Source organism: Gossypium hirsutum, chromosome A04 (assembly GCF_007990345.1).
Source record: "Gossypium hirsutum isolate 1008001.06 chromosome A04, Gossypium_hirsutum_v2.1, whole genome shotgun sequence".
Classification (NCBI taxonomy): domain Eukaryota; kingdom Viridiplantae; phylum Streptophyta; class Magnoliopsida; order Malvales; family Malvaceae; genus Gossypium; species Gossypium hirsutum.
The window spans coordinates 87,091,547-87,117,211 of record NC_053427.1 but is presented as its reverse complement, the minus strand read 5'-3'; the positions used below and the strand labels follow the sequence as shown (position 1 = coordinate 87,117,211).

The window sequence follows — 25,665 nt, the reverse complement described above, 5'->3', positions numbered from 1 at the left end:
ATACGTATTAGTTTTGAATTTGATGTCATTGAATTGTACGTGAATTAAATGGAAATTGCTAGTGATATGATTTAAATTATGAACATGAGAATTCCGAATTGAAATAAATGGAAATGAAGCATTAAATTGCATGAGTATGTATCGGGTCTCGCAGGCCCTAATTATTATGATTATAATATTTTGAGGATATATTGTGAAAAGTTATAGAAACACGTTAATTATTTTGAAAGTTTTAATTTTGATGAATTTTATAACTCGGTTAAATACGTTTACAAGTGTATGTGTTTTCGTAATGCCTCGTACCCTATTCTGGTGTTGGATACGGGTAAGGGGTGTTACATTTAGTGATTCAACTATGGGCTTACTCATTTTCTGTCATGTTGCCATGGTATCTTTCAACCATGGTCTTATTCATTTCATGTCACGTTGCCATGGTATCTTTCAACCATGGTCTTATTCATTTCATATCAGGTTGCCATGGTATCTTTCAACCATGGTCTTACACATTTCATATCAGGTTGCCATGGTATCTTTCAACCATGGTCTTACACATTTCATATCAGAGAGCACACACCCGCGAACCTCATCCTTACAGTGGGATTACCAGTCCAGCTAAATCCCCTGTAATATAAACTCATAGAGTATTGTCGGGATTACCAGTCTAAGCTAAATCCCCTGCAACGAAAATTACTCTAATTAGCTTGGTCTGAATACCAGTCCAGGCTAAATTCAGACCCTAATTCGGATTACCCATCCGGGCTAAATCCATTTTACACGTATTCTTCGGGAGGGCTATATCAGAATAGGATCACCCGTCCGGCTAGATCCTTTTACCGTTAATTCCTTTTCAGAGATCCATCAAATTTTCTTTCATTTAACCGGGATTTATTTTCAATTTATATCGAGTATTAGCAATATTCATCAATTATCATGAATTGAACATTCAAATCATATTGTATCACATAACCACATTTTCAAGTATTTAAAATACAATTCAGCTTACATAAATTTACCTCATTACTTGTTTGTGTTTATAATTTCATTAATCCGATATCTTTTCTTTTCCACGATCAAGTCTCATATTTGAGTTGTTCGGATCTTTATAAATAAATTTGATCATCATTTTCATTCATTTCATATTCTAATGCATTTAATTAATGCTCTAGGAAAAATTACCATTTTGCCCCTAAACTTTTAATTAATGACGCTTTTATCCTTAGGGTCAGGAAAATAAAATTCTTGCAATTTAATCCTTATTTCCAGCTATTATTCTCATACATATTGATAACAATCCATGAATTCTATAAAATATCAAAATTTCAATAATTCAAAACTTTTCAATTTAATCCCTAAAACATGTTTTCCCCCTATCTTGAACTAAATTAATAATTTTATTCAATTTTGTAATTAAATAATAAAATTAATCCATTTCACGCAATTTGGTCATTTCTGATATTTTTACAAAATTGCCCATAAAGTTTTACTTTTATTCAATTTAGTCCCTGAGCCTAAAATATGCAAATTAGCCATGCTAAATGAATATTCATATATGTTTTCCTCCTCCTCCACTCCATTCCACATCCTTAATGTATATAACACACTTGTAAGTAACATTATCTATATTTTTTATTATTTACTTTTATGAATATTCAAGCTGTCCATCTGTGTCATACTCACTAAATTATTCATATCTAGAGATATAGAACTCCAAATTAAGATCCACTAATTTCCCTGAAACTAGACTCATATATATTCTTACCATAAAATTTTTAGAATTTTTGGTTTAGCCAATAAGTACAGTTTATTCTTTAAATTTACCCATGTTCTTCTGTCTGACAGTTCTGACCCCTCTTCACTAAAAATTAATTATCTCCTCGTACAGAATTCAAATGATGTTTCCATTTGTTTCTATTGAAAATAGACTCATTTAGGATTCTAAACATATAAATTTAAGCTCATAATTATTTTTTTTCCAATTTTTATGATTTTCCAAAGTCAGAATAGGGGAACTCGAAATCATTCTGACATTGTCTCACAAAATTTATTATATCTCATGATTTACAATTCCATTGCTTACATAATTTCTTCTATAAGAAACTAGACTTAAGAAGATTTAATTTCATATTTTATTCATCCTATAATTAGATTTCTACAATTTTTGATGATTTTTCAAAGTTAGACTACTGCTGCTGTCCAAAACTGTTTTAGTACAAGATATTAATTACCATGTTATAACACTCCTATTTTCTTTTTCTACACCATTTCTCATCACTTTCTCTTATTTTCTCTTCACTAACATATCAAGAACATAGGACCTTATGTAAGAAAACTCTACTATAACATTATTTCCATGCTTTGTCAATAATAACAAACTTAAAAACATATTGAAATCTTGATATACTTATCTTGTTCTATTGATACTAATCTTTAACTTGATTTTCTCTTTCCTCCAGCTTCTATTTCTTGAATCCAACTTGATATTTTAACTCCCCATGGTCTTCTTAACATTTTTCTCTCTTGGTAGCTATGGAAATTCTTTTGATTTTTGGGTGAAAATGGTGAATTTTTGGTAAAAGGACCAAATTGTAAAGAAAGTAAAATTTTCTTTCTTTCTCTCTTTCTCTCACGTTAGTGCATGAGAAATATGGATGAGAATTTCTCATCTTTCTTTCTTTATATACTAATAAAATAATACTAAAATAATAATAAAATATATTATTAAAATATTAATAAAATAATATTTATCTAATTAAATAATTATAAAATATCAAAATATCTCTAGCATCATTATTACTTTCTAGATTTCCCTCTCTTCCAATTGACCATTTTGCCCTTCATTATCTTTTAAAATTCCATCCTTGAGTCATCATTTAATTTGGTAAAATTATAGTTTAGTCCTTCATAGTTATTCCTCTATTCAATTTGGTCCTAATTCATCCATTTTCCTTAGTTTCTAGATCATTCCACCCTTAAAATATTTACACTATTGGTCCTTCAACTTTTTTATATTTACACTTTAACCCCTCAAATTTTGAATATTTACTCTTGTGCAACAAAACTTTTCTCACTTTTACAATTTAGTCCTTTCTTGAATTAATATATCATAATATACTTCCTAATATTGACATAACTCAAAATTTCCCTTTTTGTCACTTTATTTCCTTATTTTACTATATCAAGGTTAATATTTTATTGTAAAAATTTTCAGAATATTACACATACGACCAAGTCACACGCCCGTGTACTAGGCCATGTGGTTAATTTAATTTTCATAAATTAGGTGCAGTTTTCACACGGCCAAGTGACATACCCGTGTCTCTGCTGTGTGCTCAATTCTGAGCATTTTGTTTCTTATTTTTAAGGTGTAAGGGACACACGGCCAAATCACATGCCCATATGCCAGGCCGTGTGTCTACCCGTGTGGACGAAAATAGGCCATTTTAAGACCACTTTTCTCACCCTTTACACAATAAACCTGCATATGATACTTTCACATACCAAAATACAATAATGAAGCAGCCAACACAAGTTTTAATACAAGCTTTAGACCTATATTTTTAACACAATTCATTTGCATAAATTTACCATATAATCCATTCATTGTTTACTTTTAAATTCTATTTAACATATATATATACTAACACATATGTGTGTGAGCCATTCAAGACCATATTACAATATCATTTTCTTTTCATTCAATCCTATACATACCATATAAACCAAAAGTTGTATTATAAAATCTACCAGTAAAATCTGTATAGTGTATTTCGATATGTTGATCCGATCCTCTAAACTTGCGTCAATTTACACAGAACATTAACACATAGAAGTAAGCTTATGAAAGCTTAGTAAGCTCATAAGTTTAAAACTTAAATCTTACCGAATTACAATAACAATTCAATAACAAGTTTTTCGCTAAAGTTTCCTGTCATACACAATTTCAAATGATGAATTCACTGGATTGAGCTCAATATCAATAACTAACTAAATCTCAACACTTGATTTCAAGTAACACTTACCATTACTTGTCAAATTAGGGAACGTTTTACGGAATTGAGTACTTCATTAGCTTGATGCCACATTCCACTTTGGTTTTGCACACATTTTACCGTGGCTTTGCCATGATCACACACCTAATCACATTGCCATAGCCTAGCTATGGTCTTACACTTACACACATATATAACTGCCATGATTTAATCATGGTCTTACGTTCACTTTCACAGTGCCATAATCCAGTTATGGTCTTTCACACTATGCCATAGCTCTGTTATGGTCTTACACTTCACACATTTCCATGGTTTAACCATGGTCTTAACCGTCAATTCATCACTGATCACTGAATGAATGTATTCAATCCTGCGTTTCCCTTAATTTGAACTTTCAATTCGATTTTCACATCATTACAATTATCACAATTCAATAGTAAAAATACAAATTATAAATATTGTATACATCATAAAATTAATATAAAAATTCAGCCATATGAACTTACCTGAGCTAATTTATGAAAGTTGTAGAAATTTTGGGACTAATTAGAAATCTTCTCTTTTTCTCGTTTATCTTCGGATTCTCGATCTATAATATAAAAATTTCCATTAATTAGCATTTAATTCAATTCTAGTTCACTTCACAATCTATGCCCTTCAATTTTTAAAATTACATTTCTACCCTAAAATTTATAATTTTTTCAATTTAGTCCCTGCTTAATTAACCCATCAATTGAGTTAAATTTTCTTAATAAACACTTTATATAGTTACTTTAAGCTATTACACAACCTTTGATATTCATAATTTTAAATATTAAACCCTAATTACAACTTTTTCACAATTAGATCCTAAAATAATTTCAATTAAAATAACTTAATAAAATCATCTTATAATGAATTAAAAGCTTCAAATCCATGATAATTCCTCTTAAACATACAAAACTTATCCATGAAAACTTTCAATTTCACCCATAGAATCAAAAACTAATGAAATCAATAGTTGGACCTAATTGTAAAAGTCACAAAAACATAAAAATTTCAAAGAAAAAGCAAAAATTGAACTCACATGGTGCAAAATTATGAAAAACCAGCTTGTTTCTGACCTCCTAAGGTGTTTTGGCTGATGAATTCTTTGTTTTATATTTAATTTTAATCAAATTACCATTTTGTCCTTAGTTGATATTGCTTTCTTGTCCATTTCTATACCCATACCGTCCAGCCCAAATGATTTGGGTCTAATTTCCTTTTGAATCCTTCCTTATTAGACACTTAAGCTATTTAATCACTTTTACAAGTTTTGCACCTTTTACAATTTAGTCTTTTTAATTAATTAACTATCAAAACGTTAAATTTTTTCTAACGAAGCTTTAATACTATCTCAATAACACTCCATAAATATTTTTAAAAATATTTATGGCTTGGTTTATGAATTCGAGGTCTCGATACCTCGTTTTCAACCCATTTGACCTAATAAATTCTTTTAATTCACAAAATTCACTAATTCAAGAATATTTCTAATGTCACACTTGACTCATAAATATTAATTTACTAAATTTTCAAACTTACTCGTCGAATGTAGTGATCTCGAATCACTGTTTCCGACACCACTGAAAATTAGGCTGTTACACATATGTATTATGTCGATCTAAAAAGTAGTTGATAATACGATTACTAATAAAAATAATAAGAAAAATAAACATTATATGCAATTTTATCCAATTGTTCTATAGCATATTTGGTATGATAAATATAATTTTTTGCCACAACTTTATAAAGATATATATATTTTTAAATAAGTTATGATAAAAAATATATAACATTTTTTTATGAATAAGTATATTATTTCTATAATATATAACATGGACATATAAATAAGTTTTATTCATAATTCTTGGAAATAAATTTTTATAAATAAATATATTATAACACTTTTATAACGTGTAAATTATTTTTTGTAGTAAACTTTTTCGTCGTAACTTTAGAAATTTTTTAAGATTTAAATAATATAATATTTTTATAACATTATAAAATACACGAATTATTTTTATAATATATTTTTTAAGATTTATAATATAAGATTTTTTTGTCATAACCATCCCAAATATAACTACATGTTTATGCTTATAATGTAATATATATTTTTTGTTTTTATTTAGGTCATGGTTTTTTTTCCAGATCATTTGGAACTTGTTTACTTCAAGTTTAGATGATAATGGGTGCAAGTGGTTTCCAATTTTAGTAATTTTAGATTTGGATTAGTTCAAATTCAAATTGGATAGGGTCAAATTGTTGGCTTTTATAATTAAATTAAATTGGATTAAATTTTTATTCGTTTTAATTGATAGGGCTTTCAGGGTAGGTAACGAGTTTTACTAAAGGCGGCAGATGTAGTCTTAAACTCTCCCTTGACCTTTTTTTTTTAGGTAACGAGTTTTAATCGATTGCCTTTAAATCAAGTACTTCTAACATGTGATGCACCAAATTTATCTTCTAACAAAATTTTTCTAATAGGAAAGCTAGGGAATTCAAGAAGTGTGAGTTCAACATCATTATTTGAGCATGATTTAGGTAGTCAATCTGTCACCTTATTACCCTCTCTTGTAACAAATTAACCGCCATTCAAGTTGGTAATTACCCAATCCAAAAGATCTAAATTAAAGAAGTGAGACAAATAATAAATTGGGGGTATTACCTTTTGAGCAATCACGCAGGGTATGAATGACTGTTTCTTAAATATCCCCACGCAGAGTGCAGTCCTTTGTGGGAGACAGATTCCTTCTATTCCTTCTAGTCCTTTGTGGGGGTATTTCCTGACCCTTAATCCTCTTTGTAAATATATTACATTTGGAAAAAAAATTTATTATAATTAATAATTGAATATAGGTATAATTGGTTGTAATTATGCATATGTAGCATGTTTCAGTATCCATTATAATTAATGGGTTTCATTGTATTGAGTATAATTGAAACACCGTAATTACTTGCTTTTTATGAGGGGTTGAGAATCGAGAGAATTAAGTGGGTAATTGATCATGATGACTTTCAAGTTTTTATTTTTAATTATCTAATTATCTAATTACATTGTACATTTATAAAAATAATATAAAAAATTAAATTACAATTATTCTTAACTAGTCAAACACATCTAATAAAAATTAAAATTATTTGTAATTGCAAGAAAGTATATTTTTGGCGTAGAAGGAAGTATATTTCTTTTTGGTGATAATAAATTTTTTTATTTTACAAAGATATTATCAGGCCCGTTTTTGATATTTTTGAGGTCCTAGGTGAAATAATAAATTGGACCCCTTTTAAAAAATATATATAAATAATACAATAAAAGCTGAAAATTGTTTCGGGCCTTAAGAGATGAAACATTTATGGTAAAAAATAGAAAACCCTAAGCATTTAATTAATTTATTTTAGTCTGCAATTTTTTCCCACATTAAAGGCTGAAAAATATTTTTTGGGCTCCTTTCAGCCTTGGACCTGCACGGCTGCACTCTCAAACAACCCAGGGCCGGGCCTGGACATTATCATATTTTATTTAATTTAATTTTTATAGGTTATTTAATTTAGTAAAATTTAATGAATATCAAGATTTTTCTTCTATAATTTATGGTTTCAAAGGATACACAAGGAAACTCTAATTATTTCCTATTACACGACAATCATAGACAATCTTTACAAGCTTTATCAAAGCATCTTTTGAATAAATATGATAATTAGATAATTGAATCAAGCCTTAATATAGCATTGATTTAATTAAATCAAGGCTTAATTAAGCATTGATTTTAATTACCAATAGCTAGGCAATGAATTATTCTTTTTTATAGGAAAAAAATTGGGATTATGTAATTATTTCTCTTCGTTAACTAGTGCTATGTGTAAGAAAGAGTTAAATTTCAAAATTATACATTAATGGTGAGTTTGGATGGGCTGTGTATTTACATGTGCTTAGTGCAAAAACAGCGGTGACGGTGAAAATAGATACTATAACGTGAGACAAAAATTAAGCTAAACGCACTACACCCATCCAAACCCACCTTAAGTAAAAATTAATTTGATATTTTTGAGTAACATTTAAAGAAGAAAAAAGTGAACAAAATATGATCATTATACTAATTAATATTGTTAACCTTAATTATAGTTTGAAAAGAGAATATTGAGATAATAATTTTAGGATATTATTTAATACTAAGTTGAAAATTTGGATTAATTCTCCTAAAAATTCAACTTACCATATATATAATTGCTTTAATTTAGATATAATCTTATAAATTTTCTTCCCTTCAGAAGAATACCATTTTTTTCTAAGACGTACATAGGATATAACAATGGCATCTCTAAATCAAACCAGAAGCAGCAACACCACCACTAAGGCAACGAGGGGTCGCCAGAAGATTCCGATAAAGAAACTCGAAAACGAAAGCAGCCGCCAAGTGACTTTCTCCAAGCGCCGCACTGGTTTGTTCAAGAAAGCGATCGAGCTTTGCATTTTATGCAATTGCAACATCGGCATCATCGTGTTCTCTCCCAAAGGAAAACCGTTTTGCTTTGGTCACCCCGATATCGACACGATATTAGAGCGTTACCTTAGCAAAAACCCTAACCATGATGATGGTTTGATGATGTCTGGTGATGACATTGCTCCATGTCTCGAAGAGTTCAACGAGGAGATCCGGGAGACATTGGAGAAACTTGAGGAAGAAAAAAAGCGAAGCAAAGAGATCCAAAAGGAAAACGAAGAGAGAAAAATGAAGGGACTATTTTGGTGGGATGACCCTATTGATAATAATATGGGAATTGAGGAACTTGAAGCTTATGCTAAAGCCTTGGAGGAGTTAAGGAATAATGTGGCTAATAGGGCTAGTGCATTGATGGAAGATGTTTTTGCCATGTCGACTGCCATGACGGTGGCCAATCCTGATGGTATGGGCAATAGTTTCGCCGTCCAAAACAGTGGCTTTGCCGTCGGAGACATCGGAGGGTACGGGGATTTCAATCTAGGTGTTGAAGGTTTTAATTTTGGTAATGGTCATGACTTAGATTATTAAATATTCTCTATTCATCATTGAAGGTATGTCTATGGCTATTATTTTACGTTATAAAATTAATCTGCTTAGTTTTTAATTACTTTATGAACAATATAGATCTATATATATGATCATATATAAATGAAAGCTAGTTTTTTTTATACCTTTAACTACATTATTGTAGCTTTACGTCTTTGTTTATATAGGGCGGGTTTAGATTGGTGGTGGGTTTACCTGCGATTAATTTAAAAGTAACGGTTGTTGTAAGACTAGATATTGTAGTATGAGTCAAAAAGTAAACTAAATGTACAGTACCTAATGCACGCACCCAATCGTTCATCCAAACTCACACGTAGTTTTATCTAATTTTATTTATTTATTCATATTTTTATCATAAAGTTGATAATTTCGATATTAATATTGCTCAATAATATATTTAAGAGAATCTTAAAAGTGATTTTGCATTGAATAAAAGAAATTTTATACACTTTGTATTGTTTTTTTCTTATATTTCTTAAGAAATTTCTAGATGCACAGAAGATTTAATGTCAATATGTTGATAAAAAAATCAGTCGTTATTTTTAGTGATGTATTTTCCTTTTTCAAATATAATAATAAAATTATTTTATTTGGAAACAATTTAAAGTTTTTACTATCTAAATCATGCAAAAGAAAAAAAATAACTTATCCGTGAAAATATTTGTTTTGAACAATCACATTACAGGTTCCGATCATATCTGTTTTTTTTATACAATACCCAGAACTACCTATAGCCCTTTCTCAACCTATAAATAGGAAGATAATGTGTTTTAGCGCACCTACGTCCTCCTACATCATGTTTATACCAATAGAACTAAGACTGAATGGGCAAATGAAAATATTATTTGCTTGCTTAGTAAACTTAATCAATTAGATTACTATCATCTTGGTTTTCAATTTTTATTTTATGTTTTTTTATAAATTTTGATTCATGATAAATTATTATTATTTTAGGTAATTTTACAATTAATTTACACACTTTTAACTCGAGTTTCTAAATTACACATCACAATTATGATTCAAACCTATGAAAAATTCATCCAATACCACTAGATCAAGAGTTGAGTTTCGGCTCGAACCGATACCTTGTGTGGTCAGAGTTATAAACCAGATGAGTTGTGGGGTTGGTCGACAACCCACTATTCCAAGGCACATTGACGTTGTAACAATCAAATATATCAAGCAATACGTGTGGTGTGCTGAGACCTCTATGACATGGTCTTAGAGCAAAAAAAATTATGAATCCTCACATGAAGACTGTCACAAAAACCGAATCTGAAAGAAGAAAGAGACGAAAGTGCTCTGCAAACGACAAAGGTGTAGCATAGAAACATCTTGTCATCTTCATTGTTTTACGTGTGGATTGTATTCAATATGATGATGGCTTAACAATCAACTCCCATTGCCCAATCCATTATTGTCTTTGCACAAAGTCTATTTTTTGAATTTAATATTTTTATTTAAATACTTTCAAATTTTGAATGAACTTAGACAGTAACCTGGACAATGAACAGTTATAACTCACAAGTTGATATTGGAAGCTAAACTCTCCCACCAAAACTAGGAAAAAGAAAAGGAAAAAACAAAGGGTCCATTCGGCCCTGAAATTTCAAGGTCCTCACTTTCTTCTACTTGTCCCTGTTATTGTAAGATCAAGCTCAAGAAACTTCCCTCACCAAATGCCAACAATCCCTTTTATTCAATCACAAAAAAACAGCAACAGCCCAAACCGGAAGTGGAAATAAGTAGGGTTGCACCACGTGACATGCAGGGAGGATGCAGCTGCTTTTGTGGCATTGGCTACGGCTACGGATTCTAATCATGGATGCTTGTCGGCTTTTCTATAAAAAAGCCAAGGAAAGAGCTGAGGGCAGCCAACTCTAAAATTTGTTGTCTAATATGGATTTGGTTGGGGGTGCTGTCGATTTAGGTTGTTTGTTGTAATAACAACGAATCAGATAAGTTGGGTACACATATGTCTTTGGGATTGGGACTATTTGGTAGATAAACATCAGTTCTTTGGCATTTGTACAGTCCTAATGACTCAAACCTGAATCCGAGATGACTCGAACTTGAATTCCAAACTGATCCTAACCCAAAATGTACCGAACAAAAATGTGTTTAGTAATAATACAATCAGTTTCAAATTTTAAGACTGTTTAAATGTGTTACAAACAGGTCATTCCATGTATCTGTAACTCCCGGCAAGCACCAATGCATGCAGTCATCATGTTTCTTTCCTCCGGCCGTGGAAGGGTGAGCATCAGCTCTGAACTCACTCATGCGGGTAATATCTAAGATGTGGACGTTAGACCCCTTGAGGGCGTTGTATATGTGCTGATTTACAAGCCTTGTCTCCACATTCGTCCCATTGTTTTTCAACGAGAAGAGATCTTCCACCTGAAAACGGATATAATCAATTCAGCCTTGGTCCGGAGTGGACACAAACCAACAGATGAACAAATTTTTGGCCAAATGAAAGATACTAACTTGTTCGGGTAACAAAGGCTGTAACCCCTTACAAGAACCACCTTGGTCCCAATCACCACCTTCAAAATGCCTTGGTGATTGCGTGCGAAACAATTTAATAGCATCCGGTCGCATGGTTTTCTCCACAAACCATATCTGCCGATTGATGATCAGTAAGAACTAAGAAGGAAAGCTGAGTGTTGTAAAAACAATAGTAGCAAACACCATTTGCAATAACATACCATGTGATTTAAAACCTTATCCAAGCCAAGATCAGGAGGTATGGGAGGGATTACAGGTAGACCCTTTTCAAAGAAAAGCATGGGTGACTTAACTGGGTCAAATTTCGAAGGAGCCCACCACCTATTAAAGAACAATCAAAATGGTTAATCTATGTCAGGAAATCTATAATTACAACAACGGAAATATATGGACTAGAATAACAAGAAATTGTGGCCAGGGACCAACATAAATATATAACACAAGTTAGATAGCTTGAGACAAAAAGCTTTGATAGTTGCATATAACTCGAAAACCACATCCAACAACGGCAATTTGTCATGTCATTAAAATCCACTTTTGGTCATTTCATTCAACATGTAAATAGTATCGAAATGCTAGAAAACAACTTAGGAACAAAAAATAAGAACATAAAGGCATGCATGCTACCAGGCTATTGGCACCAAAAGATCTCAACAAACAACCACCATAATATTACAAAACAACCACAAATTACACAGCTTGAGCCACAAAGCTTTGATAAGTGCATATAACTCAAAAAACACATCCAACCATGGCAATTTGTTATGTTGTTGAGAAACACTTCTGGTCGTTTTCATTCAACATGAAAATAGAATCGAAATGCTAAAAAACCATACTATTGGCACCAAAATACCTCAACTAGCAATCAACATAATATTAAAAAACAACCACAAGTTACACAGCTTGAGCCAAAAAGCTTTGAGGATTGCTTATAACTTAAAAACCACATTAAAACAAACTTTTGGTCGTTTTCATTGAACATAAAATAGAATCAAAATTGTAAAAAACAACTTAGGAACAACAAACAAGAACATAAAGGCATGTATGCTACCATGCTATTGGCACCAAAGGATCTCAACAAACAACAAACATAATATTATAAGACAACCTCAAGTTACACAGCTTGAGCCAAAAAAGCTTTGATGATTGCATAAAACTTGAAATCCACATCTAACCATGGCAATTTGTCATGTCGTTGAGATACACTTTTGGTTGTTTTCATTCAACATGAAAATAGGATTGAAATGCAAAAAACCAACTTGGGAACAACAAACAAGAACATAAAGGTGTACTACCATACTATTGACACCAAGAATGTCTCAACAAACAACCACAAGTCCCACAGCTTGAGCCAAAAAGCTTTGATGATTGCATATAACTAAAAAACCGCATTAAAATCAACTTTTGGTTGTTCTCATTCAACATGAAAATAGGATCCAAATGCTAAAAAACAACTTAGGAACAACAAACAAGAACACAAAGGTATGCTACCATACTATTGGCACCAAAAGACCTCAACAAGCAATCAACATAATATTATAAAACAACCTCAACTTACATAGCTTCAGTCAAAAAGCTTTGATGATTGCATATAACTCAAAACCAGCATTAAAATCAACTTTTGGTCATTTTCATTCAACATGAAAATAGGGTATAAATGCTAGAAAACAACTTAGGAACAACAAACAAGAACGTGAAGGAATTCTACCATACTATTGGCAACAAAAGAATCAACCAACATAATATTATAACATAACCACAAGTTACACAGCTTGAGCCAAAAAGCTTTGATATTTGCACATAATTTGAAAACTGCGTCCAACTTTGACAGTTTGTTCTCGTGTCATTAAAATCCACTTCTGGTCATTTTCATCTACCATGAAAACCGGATCCAAATGCTAAAAACAACAAAATCGTACAAAAAGGAATGCTACCATAATATTATTGGCACCAAAAGATCTACAACATTTTAATGGAAGTGGGAAAAAGGCTAACCAGTGTCCTGTGTTAAAGATTAGTATATCATGGAAGCTTGGAGCCTTTTCCCATGTGCTTTCTGGAACATCAACATCAACTCTATAACCTTCTTTATATCCAAGAGCTTCTAATTTACCACCATTTCCATTAGCTGACCATCTGCATTAAACACAATCAATAACAATACAGTTCCTACCATGAAATACAAACAAAAAGAAACTAAATTGGAGTTTATCTAAATGATTCAAAGCAGCTTACCTACCATAGCGTGCCAAAAGATTAGTTCTATGATAAGCAATGGTGAGATTATAGTGAAGGAAAGTAAAGCCACGATCAGCTCCAGCAGGACGCCATTTCTTCACATCATTGGACACACGTTTCAAAGTACAAAACAAAGATACAAACATGTTTCTGTTTAAGGAATCACCAATAAACCCTGCACTGTTGAATATTGATTAAGGCCTAATTTGCTTTAAATTAACTAACTTTGAGACAGAGAGATGGGGGAAGTACCAATGTTGGTATCTCTGTAAGTGTGAAGAAACTGGAGGGGATCGAACGGTGGGAGATCACAGTTACGAGGCTTCCATCGCCACTTAATGATGTCTCTACCGTTGGATTTGTTGTTCAAAATGCAATTCCATCCTTTGAATATCTCCTTGCAGCTACTGTCGTATCGATCAAATCCCGCATTTGGGTCGTAAACCCATGACCCATCGGAGTAATCGCATGAAGAATCGCCGGTTGCAGATGGGTCTGATCGGGTGGTGGGATTGGCGTCGATGGGTTTAAAACGGAGGAATTGGGGATGAGTTGTGGAAGAGGAAATGGAGGCTTTTCTGGAAATAGAGAGAAGAAGAAAGAAAGAGATGAAGCAAATGAGAGACAACAAAGGGAAAAGAGATGAAAGCTTCTTTGTTGCTGCCATGGAGGTCTTTGTTAACCATTAAACGCTGCTTAAATGAGCTAAGCGGATAACCCCAAGGGAAAAAAACATATGCGAGATCTAACTTGAAGGTAAAAAACAGAGTCATGGATGTTATATGACGTGCCACAGGGTGAATTTGAGTAATTTCATTTGACTGCTTTGACTCAAAAGCCAAATACTAGTTTCAATTCAAGCTTATATCTTTTTCACTTTCCTTTCAAATTCCTTAGCTTGTTTGGTTGCTGAGAAAAAAAAAACAATTCTCTTTCTTTTATCATTTCAATTCAACAAGTCCTTATATTTTACTTTTCTGAATTTGGGTTTAATGGGTGCAGAAGCCAGAGTGTCTCGGTTCCAGTGAGAAGCATCAATGTCCTCAAATGTTTTACCTCAAGAAAAACAAACTGGTGCTTATAGCTTTTTCTCTCTATTTATTATTATGGTTAAATTGAGCTATTAGTCCCTGCACTTTGTAAAAAAGTTATGGATTTATCTTCAACACTTTCATTTATCAACTTTAGTCCCAATACTTAAAATCTAACTTATCAATTAGAACTTAAACTCAACTTGATTTGACTATAAAAAGTCATTGACATGAACTCCTTCTATCTTTAACCTCAATTAACTTTAAACTGATCAAACAGAAAATAACTCAAATAAGTAATTCGAAAAGATCTAAAATAATTTTCTTTAGCATTATACTTTGAAGATACAATACTCTGGATTATCTAGATAAATTTCGACTCAATCCAATTATCAAAATAATATTCCTCAAATAATATGATCTTTATAATCAGAATAGCTCAAATAAATGTTCAATAAATTATCAACACATTAAATATAGAAACTGTTTTTCACCGATTTTGTGTCTACTTATTCTGACACCAAATTACCAGTTTCATACTTTTCAACAAATATTAATTATGATTTTTTTTCCTATTTAGGAAGATAAAAAAGACTTTAGAAAGGTAACTCATTTTTGTTTGCTGGGCAATATAAATTTATTGAAAATAAATCTCCTATAAAAGTGCTACAAATTCACCTTCAACATGGACTGCACCAACAAAGCACCTAAACACATTATAGCTAGAGTTTCAGTCATGCAAAAGCTACCTCATTTATTTACCATTTTAAACATCACACATACAAAAGATTATCCAGCATACTTAAGAATGATAGTAACAGATATGAGATCTTGTTAAGAACATAGAATTGTTCCAACAAATGCTAATTAATGCATGAAGCTTTTTTTGGGACTTTTTTTAGGGGGAGTTCTATAATATGCTGGCACAGTTAGAGGGAAAAACATTTGTCTGATTCCTTCAGAGTATATGTAGGGGAGAAGAATACTTGATGCCACCTGAAAAACATGAAAATATTTTTATTAATATGATTCTATATCATAATTATATTTAAGATCTTATATATTTATATCATGTTAATATATAAATGTTTGGTAAAGATACTGACCCAAAGCAATTTAGCCCCATCCCACAAGCGTTTGGGAGAAGGAAATGGAAGTAACAACCGGCCAACGCCATACATTGCAATGAATAAGAAATGAAAGGCTAAGCTTAATGGACGAGGGCATAAACCACAGAGCATAGCGGATGCTCCATATGAAAACATCCCTCCAAGTCTCATATACCCCAAAAAGGTGTGCTGCAGATTCTCCATTGCAGGATTGGACGAGGCACTGAATATTTTCTGTAGGACATTAGCCAGTATATTTATTGTAGATGACATTGGCTGCATGTAGTTAAAGGGAAAAATTATACCTTTTTCATCATTGCCATTCACTTTCAAAATGCATATAAAACATCAAACCACAATACCTTCCTCAGAGTATAAAAAGATTCGAGATATTTGGAAACGGTGAATGCATCGGATAGATCATGCAAGGGTCTTATAAGATCCCTAAGTATTACAACATCAGACAGAGCAACAGTCATTCCCCCTCCGGTTATAGCGTGCCGCATGTTGAGTGCATCTCCAATCAAAAGCGCACCAGGAGTCAGGTGTGGAGCAGCAGCCATGATTTTATTCGGCGATATTCTTATGTTACCCTTCTGTTGAAAGCTGGACTGCAATGCAACATGGAGCCAAAAGCTTGCTACTGTCGAGACCAGCAGCTATCGAGCTTAGCTCATTTTGCTTGGTGCGTACGAATGGTTTTTGAACCGAATGAAGCAACCAACTTTGCTGCTTTGTTTTGATGTAATTTGGTTCAGTTCAACTTTAGTTTGTTTGTAATGCTAGTTAAACTTAAGTTAGTGACAAGATCTTTTGATGTAATGGCTGATTGGTCAGCTATGTTTGATTATTTTTTGGCTAGTGATTAGGTTTGTATTAGTTGGGGCAGTTAAATACATTAGGTAACTGTCAATGTACAATGTAACTCTTTTATATATTTCAAGTTGAATGAAAAATGATGTGTGTTCAGTCACAACATTGCTGAGTATTTTGATTTTTGACCAAATTTTTGCTTTGCTTTGCCTCGATTCTTCTTGCTTCAGTCTTGCAAACACTGAGTTGCAACTTTGTTTTGATGTTTGCTGCTGCCATTGTTCCAACAAATGGTATCATGAGCCCGAGTCTTTGAGGGGCCTTTGTATGCAATCTGTTGTGTTCGAATCAAAACCAACAACAAGTTCAAAATTTGGTAAGATTGAAGCATTTAAAATCAGTTTAGCAGAATGAGTTTCACTCCACCACCTCCACCAGTGTTCACTGGAGAAAACTATCATATTTGGATAGTTAAAATGAAGACTTATCTCCAGGCACATGATCTTTGGAGTGTGATTGAGAATGATGCTGAACCACCTCCATTGAGAGCCAATCCCACCATTGCACAGATGAGGCAACATACTGAGGAGCGAGCCAAGAAGCATAAGGCTATGGCCTGCTTGCAAAATGGAGTCTCTGATGTGATATTTACTCGCATCATGGCCTGTGACTCACCTAAGCAGGCTTGGGAGAAGCTGAAGGAGGAGTTTATGGGGACTGATAAGACAAGGCAACAGCAAGTAATCAACCTCAGGAGAGACTTTGAAAATTTGAGGATGAAGGAGTCTGAGACCATCAAGCAGTACTCAGACAGGATAATGGCCATTGTCAACAGCATTAGGCTCTTGGGAGTGGACTTCACAGAGAGCAGAGTTGTTGAAAAGGTTATTACAACTCTCCCTGAGAAATTTGAGTCTAAAATCTCTTCACTTGAGGACTCGAGGGACTTATCAGCCATTTCATTGTCTGAGCTGATAAATTCCCTGTATGCACTTGAGCAAAGGAGGGCAAATAGGCAGGAGGAGAATCCTGAAGCTGCTTTCCAGGCTAAAGCCAATGAAGGCTCGAGTGTGAGTGCAAAAGGCAAGAAGCCTTGGCACAATAGAAGGGTCAAGTCAGGAAGAGATGAAGCAAAAAGGGTGTTCCCACCATGTGTTCATTGCAAGAAGACAACACATTCAGAAAAGTATTGCTGGTTTAGGCCAGATATTCAGTGTAGAAAATGCAAGCAGTTTGGCCATGTGGAGAAGGTGTGCAATGGCAAACCAAGGGAGGCTACTCTGCAACAAGCTAGACCTGCTGAGGACATTCAAGCTCAGGAGGAGCAAGTGTTCACAGCAACTTGTTTTGTTGGCACAACCAAGGCCAGCAATGATTGGCTACTAGACAGTGGCTGCTCACACCATATGGCAGCAGATGAGAAGCTGTTCAAAAGCCTAGACAGAAGCTTCCACTCGAAGATTAGAATTGGAGATGGTAGGCTGATTGAGGCTAAAGGCAAGGGCAGTGTGTTGATTAGCACTGGTTCAGGTAACAAGCTGATTTCAGATGTGTTTTTTGTACCTGACTTAGACCAGAATTTGCTTAGTGTAGGCCAATTAGTTGAAAAGGGCTATACATTGGTTTTTAAGGATGGTTGCTGTACTGTTCAAGGCATGAATGGTCTGGAGTTAGTCACAGTCTCTATGACTGATAGGTGCTTCATGCTGGATGTTAGCCAAATAGAAAGAAAGGCATACACCAGCCTTGTTGAAAGCACTGACTTGTGGCATAGGAGACTAGGCCATGCAAATTTTAGATCCATCGATCTGTTACATAGGCTGAGTCTGGTTGATGACATTTTAAAAATTGAAGCTAGTGGGAATGTTTGTGAGGTTTGTCAGCTTGGTAAGCAGGCTAGACTGCCTTTTCCTGCTGACAGTGCTTGGAGAGCTCAAGACAAGCTCGAATTGGTGCACTCTAATATTTGTGGCCCTATGAGAACACCTTCAATCAGTGAGAACAGGTACTTTGCCTTGTTTATAGATGATTTAACAAGGTTGTGCTGGGTCTACTTCTTGAAGCAAAAGTCAGAAGTGTTTGAAGCCTTCTGCAAATTCAAGGTTTATGCTGAAAATCAGTCAGGCTGCAAAATTAGAGCCTTGAGGACTGATAATGGCTCTGAATATGTGTCTGAGAAATTTCAGAAGCTTTGTGACAGTGCTGGGATTCACCATCAGCTCACAACAGTCTATACCCCTCAACAGAATGGAGTCTGTGAGAGAAAGAATAGGACTGTACTGAACATGGCCAGGTGCCTCTTGTTTCAAGGCAAGCTTCCAAGTCAGTTTTGGGCTAAGGCAGTCAACACCTCAGTGTATCTGCTCAACAGACTGCCAACTAGAGCAGTCAAGGATAAGACTCCTTTTGAGGCTTGGCATGGAGTCAAACCTGTGGTAACACACTTAAAAGTGTTTGGCTGTGTATGTTATGCACTTATTCCAGTAGAGAAAAGGACCAAGCTTGAGAGCAGAGCAACTCCAGGAATCTTTGTTGGCTACAGCAGCAACAAGAAGGGCTATAGAGTGTATGATCCTACAGCAAAGAAGGTTTTAGTAAGCAGGGATGTTAAGTTTGATGAGGAAAAGGTGTGGAATTGGAATGGTGTTGTGGCTGACTTGTCTGAATTGGACCAGTTAGACTTGGTTGCTGAACCTGCAGAAGAAGGACCAAGTAATGATGCTGTCAATGATATACCAGTGAGGGGCACCAGAACTTTGGCTGATGTCTATCAGAGGTGCAATGTTGCTGTGATTGAGCCCTCAGACTTTGAAGAGGCTGCTAAGAACAGAAGCTGGATGAAAGCTATGGAAGCTGAGTTGGAAATGATCAACAAAAATCAGACTTGGGAGTTGGTGAGCAGACCAGAACACAAGAGGGTCATAGGAGTTAAATGGGTGTATCGGGCCAAGTACAATGCTGATGGCTCACTGAACAAGCACAAGGCCAGGCTTGTGGTGAAGGGCTACAGTCAGCAGTATGGTGTTGACTACCTAGAAACTTTTGCTCCAGTGGCAAGACTGGATACAATTAAGCTGCTGTTTGCTTTAGCAGCTCAGAAGCAATGGAGAGTTCACCAATTGGATGTCAAACCAGCATTCCTGAATGGTTTTCTCAAGGAGGAGATCTTCATCGAGCAACCTGAAGGTTTTGAAGTTGTTGGACATGAAGACAAAGTGTATAAGTTGAGAAAGGCCCTCTATGGCCTGAAACAGGCACCAAGGGCCTGGTATGACAGAGTTGATGCCTACCTGACCAAACTTGGATTTGTAAAGAGCCTTAGTGAGCCTACTTTATATGTTAAAAGGTCAGAACATGAAACCTTGCTGATAGTCTCCTTGTATGTGGATGATTTGCTTGTGACAGGGAGCAAAATCGAGCTCATTGATCAGTTCAAGGTCCAAATGCAGCAAGTGTTTGAGATGACAGATTTGGGGATCATGACTTACTTCCTTGGCATGGAAGTGCACCAATCTGATCGAGGTATCTTCATCAGCCAACACTCATTTGCTTTGAAGATCCTAGACAAATTTTGCATGCATAACTGTAAAGCAGTCAGCACACCTGTGGCTCAAGGAGAAAAGCTGACTAGCAGTGGTGATCAGCAGAGGGTTGATGAGAGGCACTATCGAAGCCTAGTTGGTTGTCTGTTGTATCTAACAGCAACCAGGCCAGATATCATGTTTGGTGTCAGCCTGTTATCGAGATTTATGCATTGTTGCAATGAGGCACATTTGAAGGCAGCAAAGAGGATCCTTAGATACATCAAGGGCACTGCTAGTTTTGGTGTAATGTTTGAAAGTCAGAACCAACTGAAACTAGAAGGCTACTCTGACAGCGACTGGGCAGGATCTCTCGATGACATGAAGAGTACCTCTGGATACTTCTTCACACTTGGATCGGGCATGTTTTGCTGGAGTTCTAAGAAGCAACAAACTGTTGCTCAGTCCACAGCTGAAGCAGAGTACATTGCTGCAACAGGAGCAGTTAATCAGGCCATTTGGCTAAGAAAGCTGCTTTATGATCTTAATGAAACTCAAGATGAAGCAACTGAAATCTGGGTGGACAATCAGTCTGCAGTTGCAATAGCCAAGAACCCTGTGTTCCATGGCAAGACTAAGCATTTTAAGATCAAATTGCATTTTGTTAGAGAGGCTGAACAAGCAAAGGAAGTCAGCCTTGTGCATTGCAGCTCAGGAGCACAATTGGCTGACATAATGACCAAGCCCTTAGGGGCTGCTCGATTTGAATCTTTGAGAAGTGCAATTGGAATGTGTTGCATACAGTCCAAGGAGGAGTGTTGAAAGCTGGACTGCAATGCAACATGGAGCCAAAAGCTTGCTACTGTCGAGACCAGCAGCTATCGAGCTTAGCTCATTTTGCTTGGTGCGCACGAATGGTTTTTGAACCGAATGAAGCAACCAACTTTGCTGCTTTGTTTTGATGTAATTTGGTTCAGTTCAACTTTAGTTTGTTTGTAATGCTAGTTAAACTTAAGTTAGTGACAAGATCTTTTGATGTAATGGCTGATTGGTCAGCTATGTTTGATTATTTTTTGGCTAGTGATTAGGTTTGTATTAGTTGGGGCAGTTAAATACATTAGGTAACTGTCAATGTACAATGTAACTCTTTTATATATTTCAAGTTGAATGAAAAATGATGTGTGTTCAGTCACAACATTGCTGAGTATTTTGATTTTTGACCAAATTTTTGCTTTGCTTTGCCTCGATTCTTCTTGCTTCAGTCTTGCAAACACTGAGTTGCAACTTTGTTTTGATGTTTGCTGCTGCCATTGTTCCAACACCTTCTTCTCTATTGCAGATATAAAGGAATCGTACAATTCAGGAAGAACCTGAAGCGTATTATAAGCCATACAGTTAGTCCATAAATTAAGCCAAATTCCCCTAATGAATGAATAAAAGAAAGATCTAAATATACCTTGGGAGCCACCTGAGTTTTCAAGTAACATGCCATTTCACCATTGGAAACTGAAGGTACCTGTTCACTAGGAACATTCACCATGCAACGAATTTCAGTGCTGCTAATGGGAGAGAATACGATTGGTGAAGGGTGTGCTACTATAATAGCTCCATAATTTTTAATTGGTAGGTTACAGTTCGTCAGTATAAAACCAACAAAATAAGAGGGTATATCAACCTGCAAAAATAATAAAGACCTTTATATATTTTCTCAAAGCATAGAATTTAGGATTTAGTCCCTCTATCATCCTAAAATTAAAATTTAATCTCTTTGCTTTAATTTGGAAAAAAATGATCTCTCAATGTTATTAGTAGGTATCATTTGTAATAAAAAGCAACTAATAATATTATCAATTTAGACATACATTAACATTATAAAATAAATGGATTTAAATTAAATAAAAATAAAGTAGAATGATTAAATATAAAATCTTAGCATAACAGAGAGACGGAAACCATAATTGAACAAATTTAACAAGAATTCCTAAGCATTTTCACCTTAGGAGAGCAAAGAGAGCGTCTCAAATTTGAGAAACAACCATCGCATATAATTGTGAGAGAAGCGTCAGCTGTCAACACTTGACCACTCTCACTTTTATACTGCACTCCTTTGACAATACCATTTTCTTCAATCAGAGATGTTACTGTCCCTTGTTCTAAACTTACGCTACATTATCATAACATCAAAGCATCAAATTGGAGCTTCTAAAGAAAAAGTATAATTTCAAATGTACTCTTTCTAATAAATTGTTGTAACAAGTTAATACAAAATAGAAGTGAACTTGTCAATGTTAACTTAAGCCTAAAATATAACTTGATCAATTCAAGCCTAACTTAGCTTGATTTGACTATAAATGGTCAACAACATAAATCCCTCTAAACCCAACCTCATTTTACTCTAACATAAATTGACCACTCAAACCCGAAATAATCCAAACAAGTAAGTTGAAAATATAAAAAATCGAGGTGACTATAACCTAAAATGACATGAACCTATCATGAGCTGACCTTAAAAACTCGAGCTTCAAGCCCTATTGACCTAAAGCCGAAAGGAATCGAATCCAAACCTGAAACGGTCCAAGTCAGAATTTAACCCAAACCTGAAATGACTAGAATCTAAACTCTCTAAAACCGAATTTACGCAAAAAATTGTAGAACTCAAATGACTCGATCTAGATTGACTTGATCCAAAATCGACTCGACTAGCTCAATTGACAGGTCTAAACAGAAGCAATGAGTTAAAACAAACTAGAAATCACTTAAATCCTTTAAGATAAAATGTTCTGGCATCTTATGTTGATATTGAAGAATGATTGAGAGGAGGGAGAGAAAGTACTTGTGAAGAGATGCAACTTTTTTCCGCAAGCTTTGAACGAAACGACCATTATGAAATGTTCTTCCTGCAACATGAGATTGAGACTTTTCTAAAGGAAAAGATACGTGAGCCTCCTTTCCATCCTTGTATAGAGTATAACCCAAAAGTCGTTGCGCACCAATCTCATCTACACAATCTATAGAACCAACACTCGAAGTAAAATAAGTAATTTTATAAAGAAATAACATTATAACATTATATTACATCTACTATTTAAATCCATGATTTTTCTTGTTTACCCTCAAGGCCTAATTCAATTAACTTTAAGTAGCCCCCTGGTATTAGACTTTCACAGGCCATTCTATTAGGCGCATTTAAGTCCCTTTCTATCGCTCGTACTCGACGTCCATCCTATAACATGTAAGTTGTTAAGAATTGTTACATATGGTATCATATTGAAATCCAAATTTGAAAGCCAATGAAATTCTGGCATTGTTGCTTAGCGCAGAGATTTTGGGTTCTTAAGCACTTAAGTTTGAGTTTTATCATACGTAATTGAGATATATAAATTTCTAATTCTTATTGTGTTTTTTCCCAGTCTTTTTACAAGCTTGATTCCACACTATAACTACTTTGAGCATATATTTAAATAAAGGACATACAAAATCTTTTTTAACTTGCTTATGATTTTTTTTAATTTCACTGGCAGTATACATGACAATAATTCAGATATTTATATGCATTTATATTAAATAAAATCAAATTGGACTGTCAAAATAGATTTTATATTTTTTTAACTACTAATTGGTATTACACAGTTATCAATTAAAAAGAGTCAAATATATATTTTTGAATCGAATCGATAATTAAATTGATTAAATCATTAATTTTTGATTTAATTCGTTCATTTTATTTAAATCAAATAAATTATTAAAAATAAAAATATAAAAATTATAAAATTCGGTTCAAGCCAATACTCTAAATCAAATTTCAAACAGCATTTATGTCATTTTACCATCAAATTAAAATTTGAATTTATTATAAAAAATCAACACAAATCCACGTGAATTTAAATTAAGTTGTTGAAATATTATCTTACCATGTAACACTTCAACCAATAATAATAAAATAAGAACTTAATTAGCAATTGTTCTTTTTAAAAAAATTTGGTAAAAGTATCATGGAGGCCATTGTACTAAGAATTGGATTGCATTTTATTCCTCTACCTAAAAAATAGTAAATTAGTCCCATTATATTAAAAAGTAAACTGGTTCTCAGTTAAAAATTCTATCCATCTCTACAATTTAAAATCGATCCCTATAAGTTAGCATGAGGTACACATGATACACTATGTGTAATTGTCTGGTCAGTTGCACCAATTTTTAACAGTAGAAATGAATGAAATTTTTAACAATTAATACCAATTTTCTATTTAATCTAACATACAAGAACTAATTTACCCATTTTTTGAGTAAAAGAAACAAAATGTAATCTGATCCTAGTACAAGAAATTTACTAAGAACCTCCATGATAATTTTACTAAAAGAATTAGTAATTGTTATATGCTAGAAGAGGAAAATAAGATGATTAAACTATGGTAGAACAAAATAAAGAAAAAATTAGAAATTATGAGACCTTTCCAAGAGAATAGGCAAGAGCAGCACCGGCAACACCGGCGCCGACTATGATAATATCCGCAGTGCCAACACCCTCACTTCCAGTTTTGTTTACACTGTTTTTCTTTGGAAACTCCATTGAAGCTGCTCTGTTTAGCTTCCTCTGTCCCCTAAATCTGATTAGGGAATTGCAGTACAAGAAAACAAACCCCAAAAGAGAGGCTATAACACCTCCAATTACTCCAACCATGTACTGCTCAGCCATTGATTTAAGAACAATGTACGGAAGGAAAAATCAAGAAGAATATCATTTATAGAAGAAAAGCGTGCAATGGCATATAATAATCACCACAATTGACAAATAAGATATTTCAATATGTGCATAATATTTAATCATGTTTACAATACATACCAAACATTTTAAATTATTGTGAGCCCTCTCATCTATACCTCATAAAATCTTAAATATGATATTAGTATTATTATATGTGGACTGTGTCTCGCATTTTAGATGAAATAGGATTGATGTCAGGATGAGGAAGAGACAAGGTTTTGATGAGGGTCACGATGTGGCGACGTGTTCTCTACTAAATCGAGTTTCATCTTCTAGTTAAACTTTGCTATCTTTTTCTAGTTTAGTTCTAATTATTTTGAGGATATTTTAGTCATATTTTCATACGAGTTTCAACATATAAATATGACTTTGAACAACACTAGAGAGATCAATTTAAAAACATAATTAAGAAAGAGTTTTGTGGGAATTTTGGAATAACTTTGTATTTTTGGGTTCAAGTTTGTCTTTTTTTTCTCTATCTTGTACTCCTATTCAATTATTTACCCTTTTAGTGAAGTTTTTTTTTATCCGTAATTTTTTATCCTTTTAAAAGGAATTTTTTTCACATAAAAATTTGTATGTGATTTTTCTCTATTTATTTTTATTCGTTGCTTAA

The 25,665-nt window shown here is 33.7% G+C and overlaps 3 protein-coding genes across 4 annotated transcripts; 1 reads left to right on the top strand and 2 right to left on the bottom strand.

Annotated features, from left to right (window-relative positions):
- Positions 1 to 8,160: 8,160 nt before the first annotated feature.
- Positions 8,161 to 9,046, top strand: LOC107944418 (agamous-like MADS-box protein AGL61). The gene has a single exon (XM_016878251.2). The coding sequence runs from the start codon at positions 8,327 to 8,329 to the stop codon at positions 9,044 to 9,046; it is 720 nt and encodes a 239-aa protein (XP_016733740.1). The 5' UTR covers positions 8,161 to 8,326.
- A 1,996-nt stretch (positions 9,047 to 11,042) lies between these two features.
- Positions 11,043 to 14,748, bottom strand: LOC107944417 (protein trichome birefringence-like 13). The gene is made up of 6 exons (XM_041111684.1): positions 14,066 to 14,748; positions 13,811 to 13,988; positions 13,571 to 13,711; positions 11,776 to 11,896; positions 11,555 to 11,689; positions 11,043 to 11,464 (listed from the first exon to the last, which is right to left on the bottom strand). Exons 1-6 carry the CDS (start codon positions 14,478 to 14,480, stop codon positions 11,207 to 11,209), a joined length of 1,248 nt encoding a protein of 415 aa, XP_040967618.1. The 5' UTR covers positions 14,481 to 14,748; the 3' UTR covers positions 11,043 to 11,206.
- An 830-nt stretch (positions 14,749 to 15,578) lies between these two features.
- LOC107934916 (squalene monooxygenase SE1) lies at positions 15,579 to 25,239 on the bottom strand. 2 transcript variants are annotated; one of them, XM_041111682.1, is made up of 9 exons: positions 24,735 to 25,239; positions 23,399 to 23,510; positions 23,121 to 23,295; positions 22,283 to 22,451; positions 21,744 to 21,962; positions 21,610 to 21,657; positions 16,316 to 16,546; positions 15,951 to 16,229; positions 15,579 to 15,840 (listed from the first exon to the last, which is right to left on the bottom strand). In XM_041111682.1, the coding sequence occupies exons 1-9, from the start codon at positions 24,978 to 24,980 to the stop codon at positions 15,712 to 15,714; spliced, it is 1,608 nt and encodes a 535-aa protein (XP_040967616.1). In that variant the 5' UTR covers positions 24,981 to 25,239; the 3' UTR covers positions 15,579 to 15,711. The 2 variants fall into 2 exon arrangements, with proteins under 2 accessions (XP_040967616.1, XP_040967617.1); XM_041111683.1 differs by lacking the exon at positions 22,283 to 22,451 and having other exon boundaries at positions 21,744 to 21,810; positions 24,735 to 25,191.
- Positions 25,240 to 25,665: the final 426 nt, after the last annotated feature.

Bases quoted from the DNA above. Each gene is read 5' to 3' on its own strand.
- LOC107944418 (XM_016878251.2), top strand. From the start codon at position 8,327: ATGGCATCTCTAAATCAAACCAGAAGCAGCAACACCACCACTAAGGCA.
- LOC107944417 (XM_041111684.1), bottom strand. From the start codon at position 14,480: ATGGCAGCAACAAAGAAGCTTTCATCTCTTTTCCCTTTGTTGTCTCTC. The intron at 13,989-14,065 runs GTACTTCCCCCA...TCAACAGTGCAG, and splicing joins TTACAGAGATACCAACATTG to GGTTTATTGGTGATTCCTTA. The intron at 11,690-11,775 runs GTATGTTATTGC...ATCAATCGGCAG, and splicing joins ATAAGGTTTTAAATCACATG to ATATGGTTTGTGGAGAAAAC.
- LOC107934916 (XM_041111682.1), bottom strand. From the start codon at position 24,980: ATGGCTGAGCAGTACATGGTTGGAGTAATTGGAGGTGTTATAGCCTCT. The intron at 22,452-23,120 runs GTACTTTCTCTC...ATGATAATGTAG, and splicing joins AAAGTTGCATCTCTTCACAA to CGTAAGTTTAGAACAAGGGA. The intron at 16,230-16,315 runs GTATTGTGGTTT...AACTACATGCAG, and splicing joins CTTTTTATACTCTGAGGAAG to CCAATGTCATCTACAATAAA.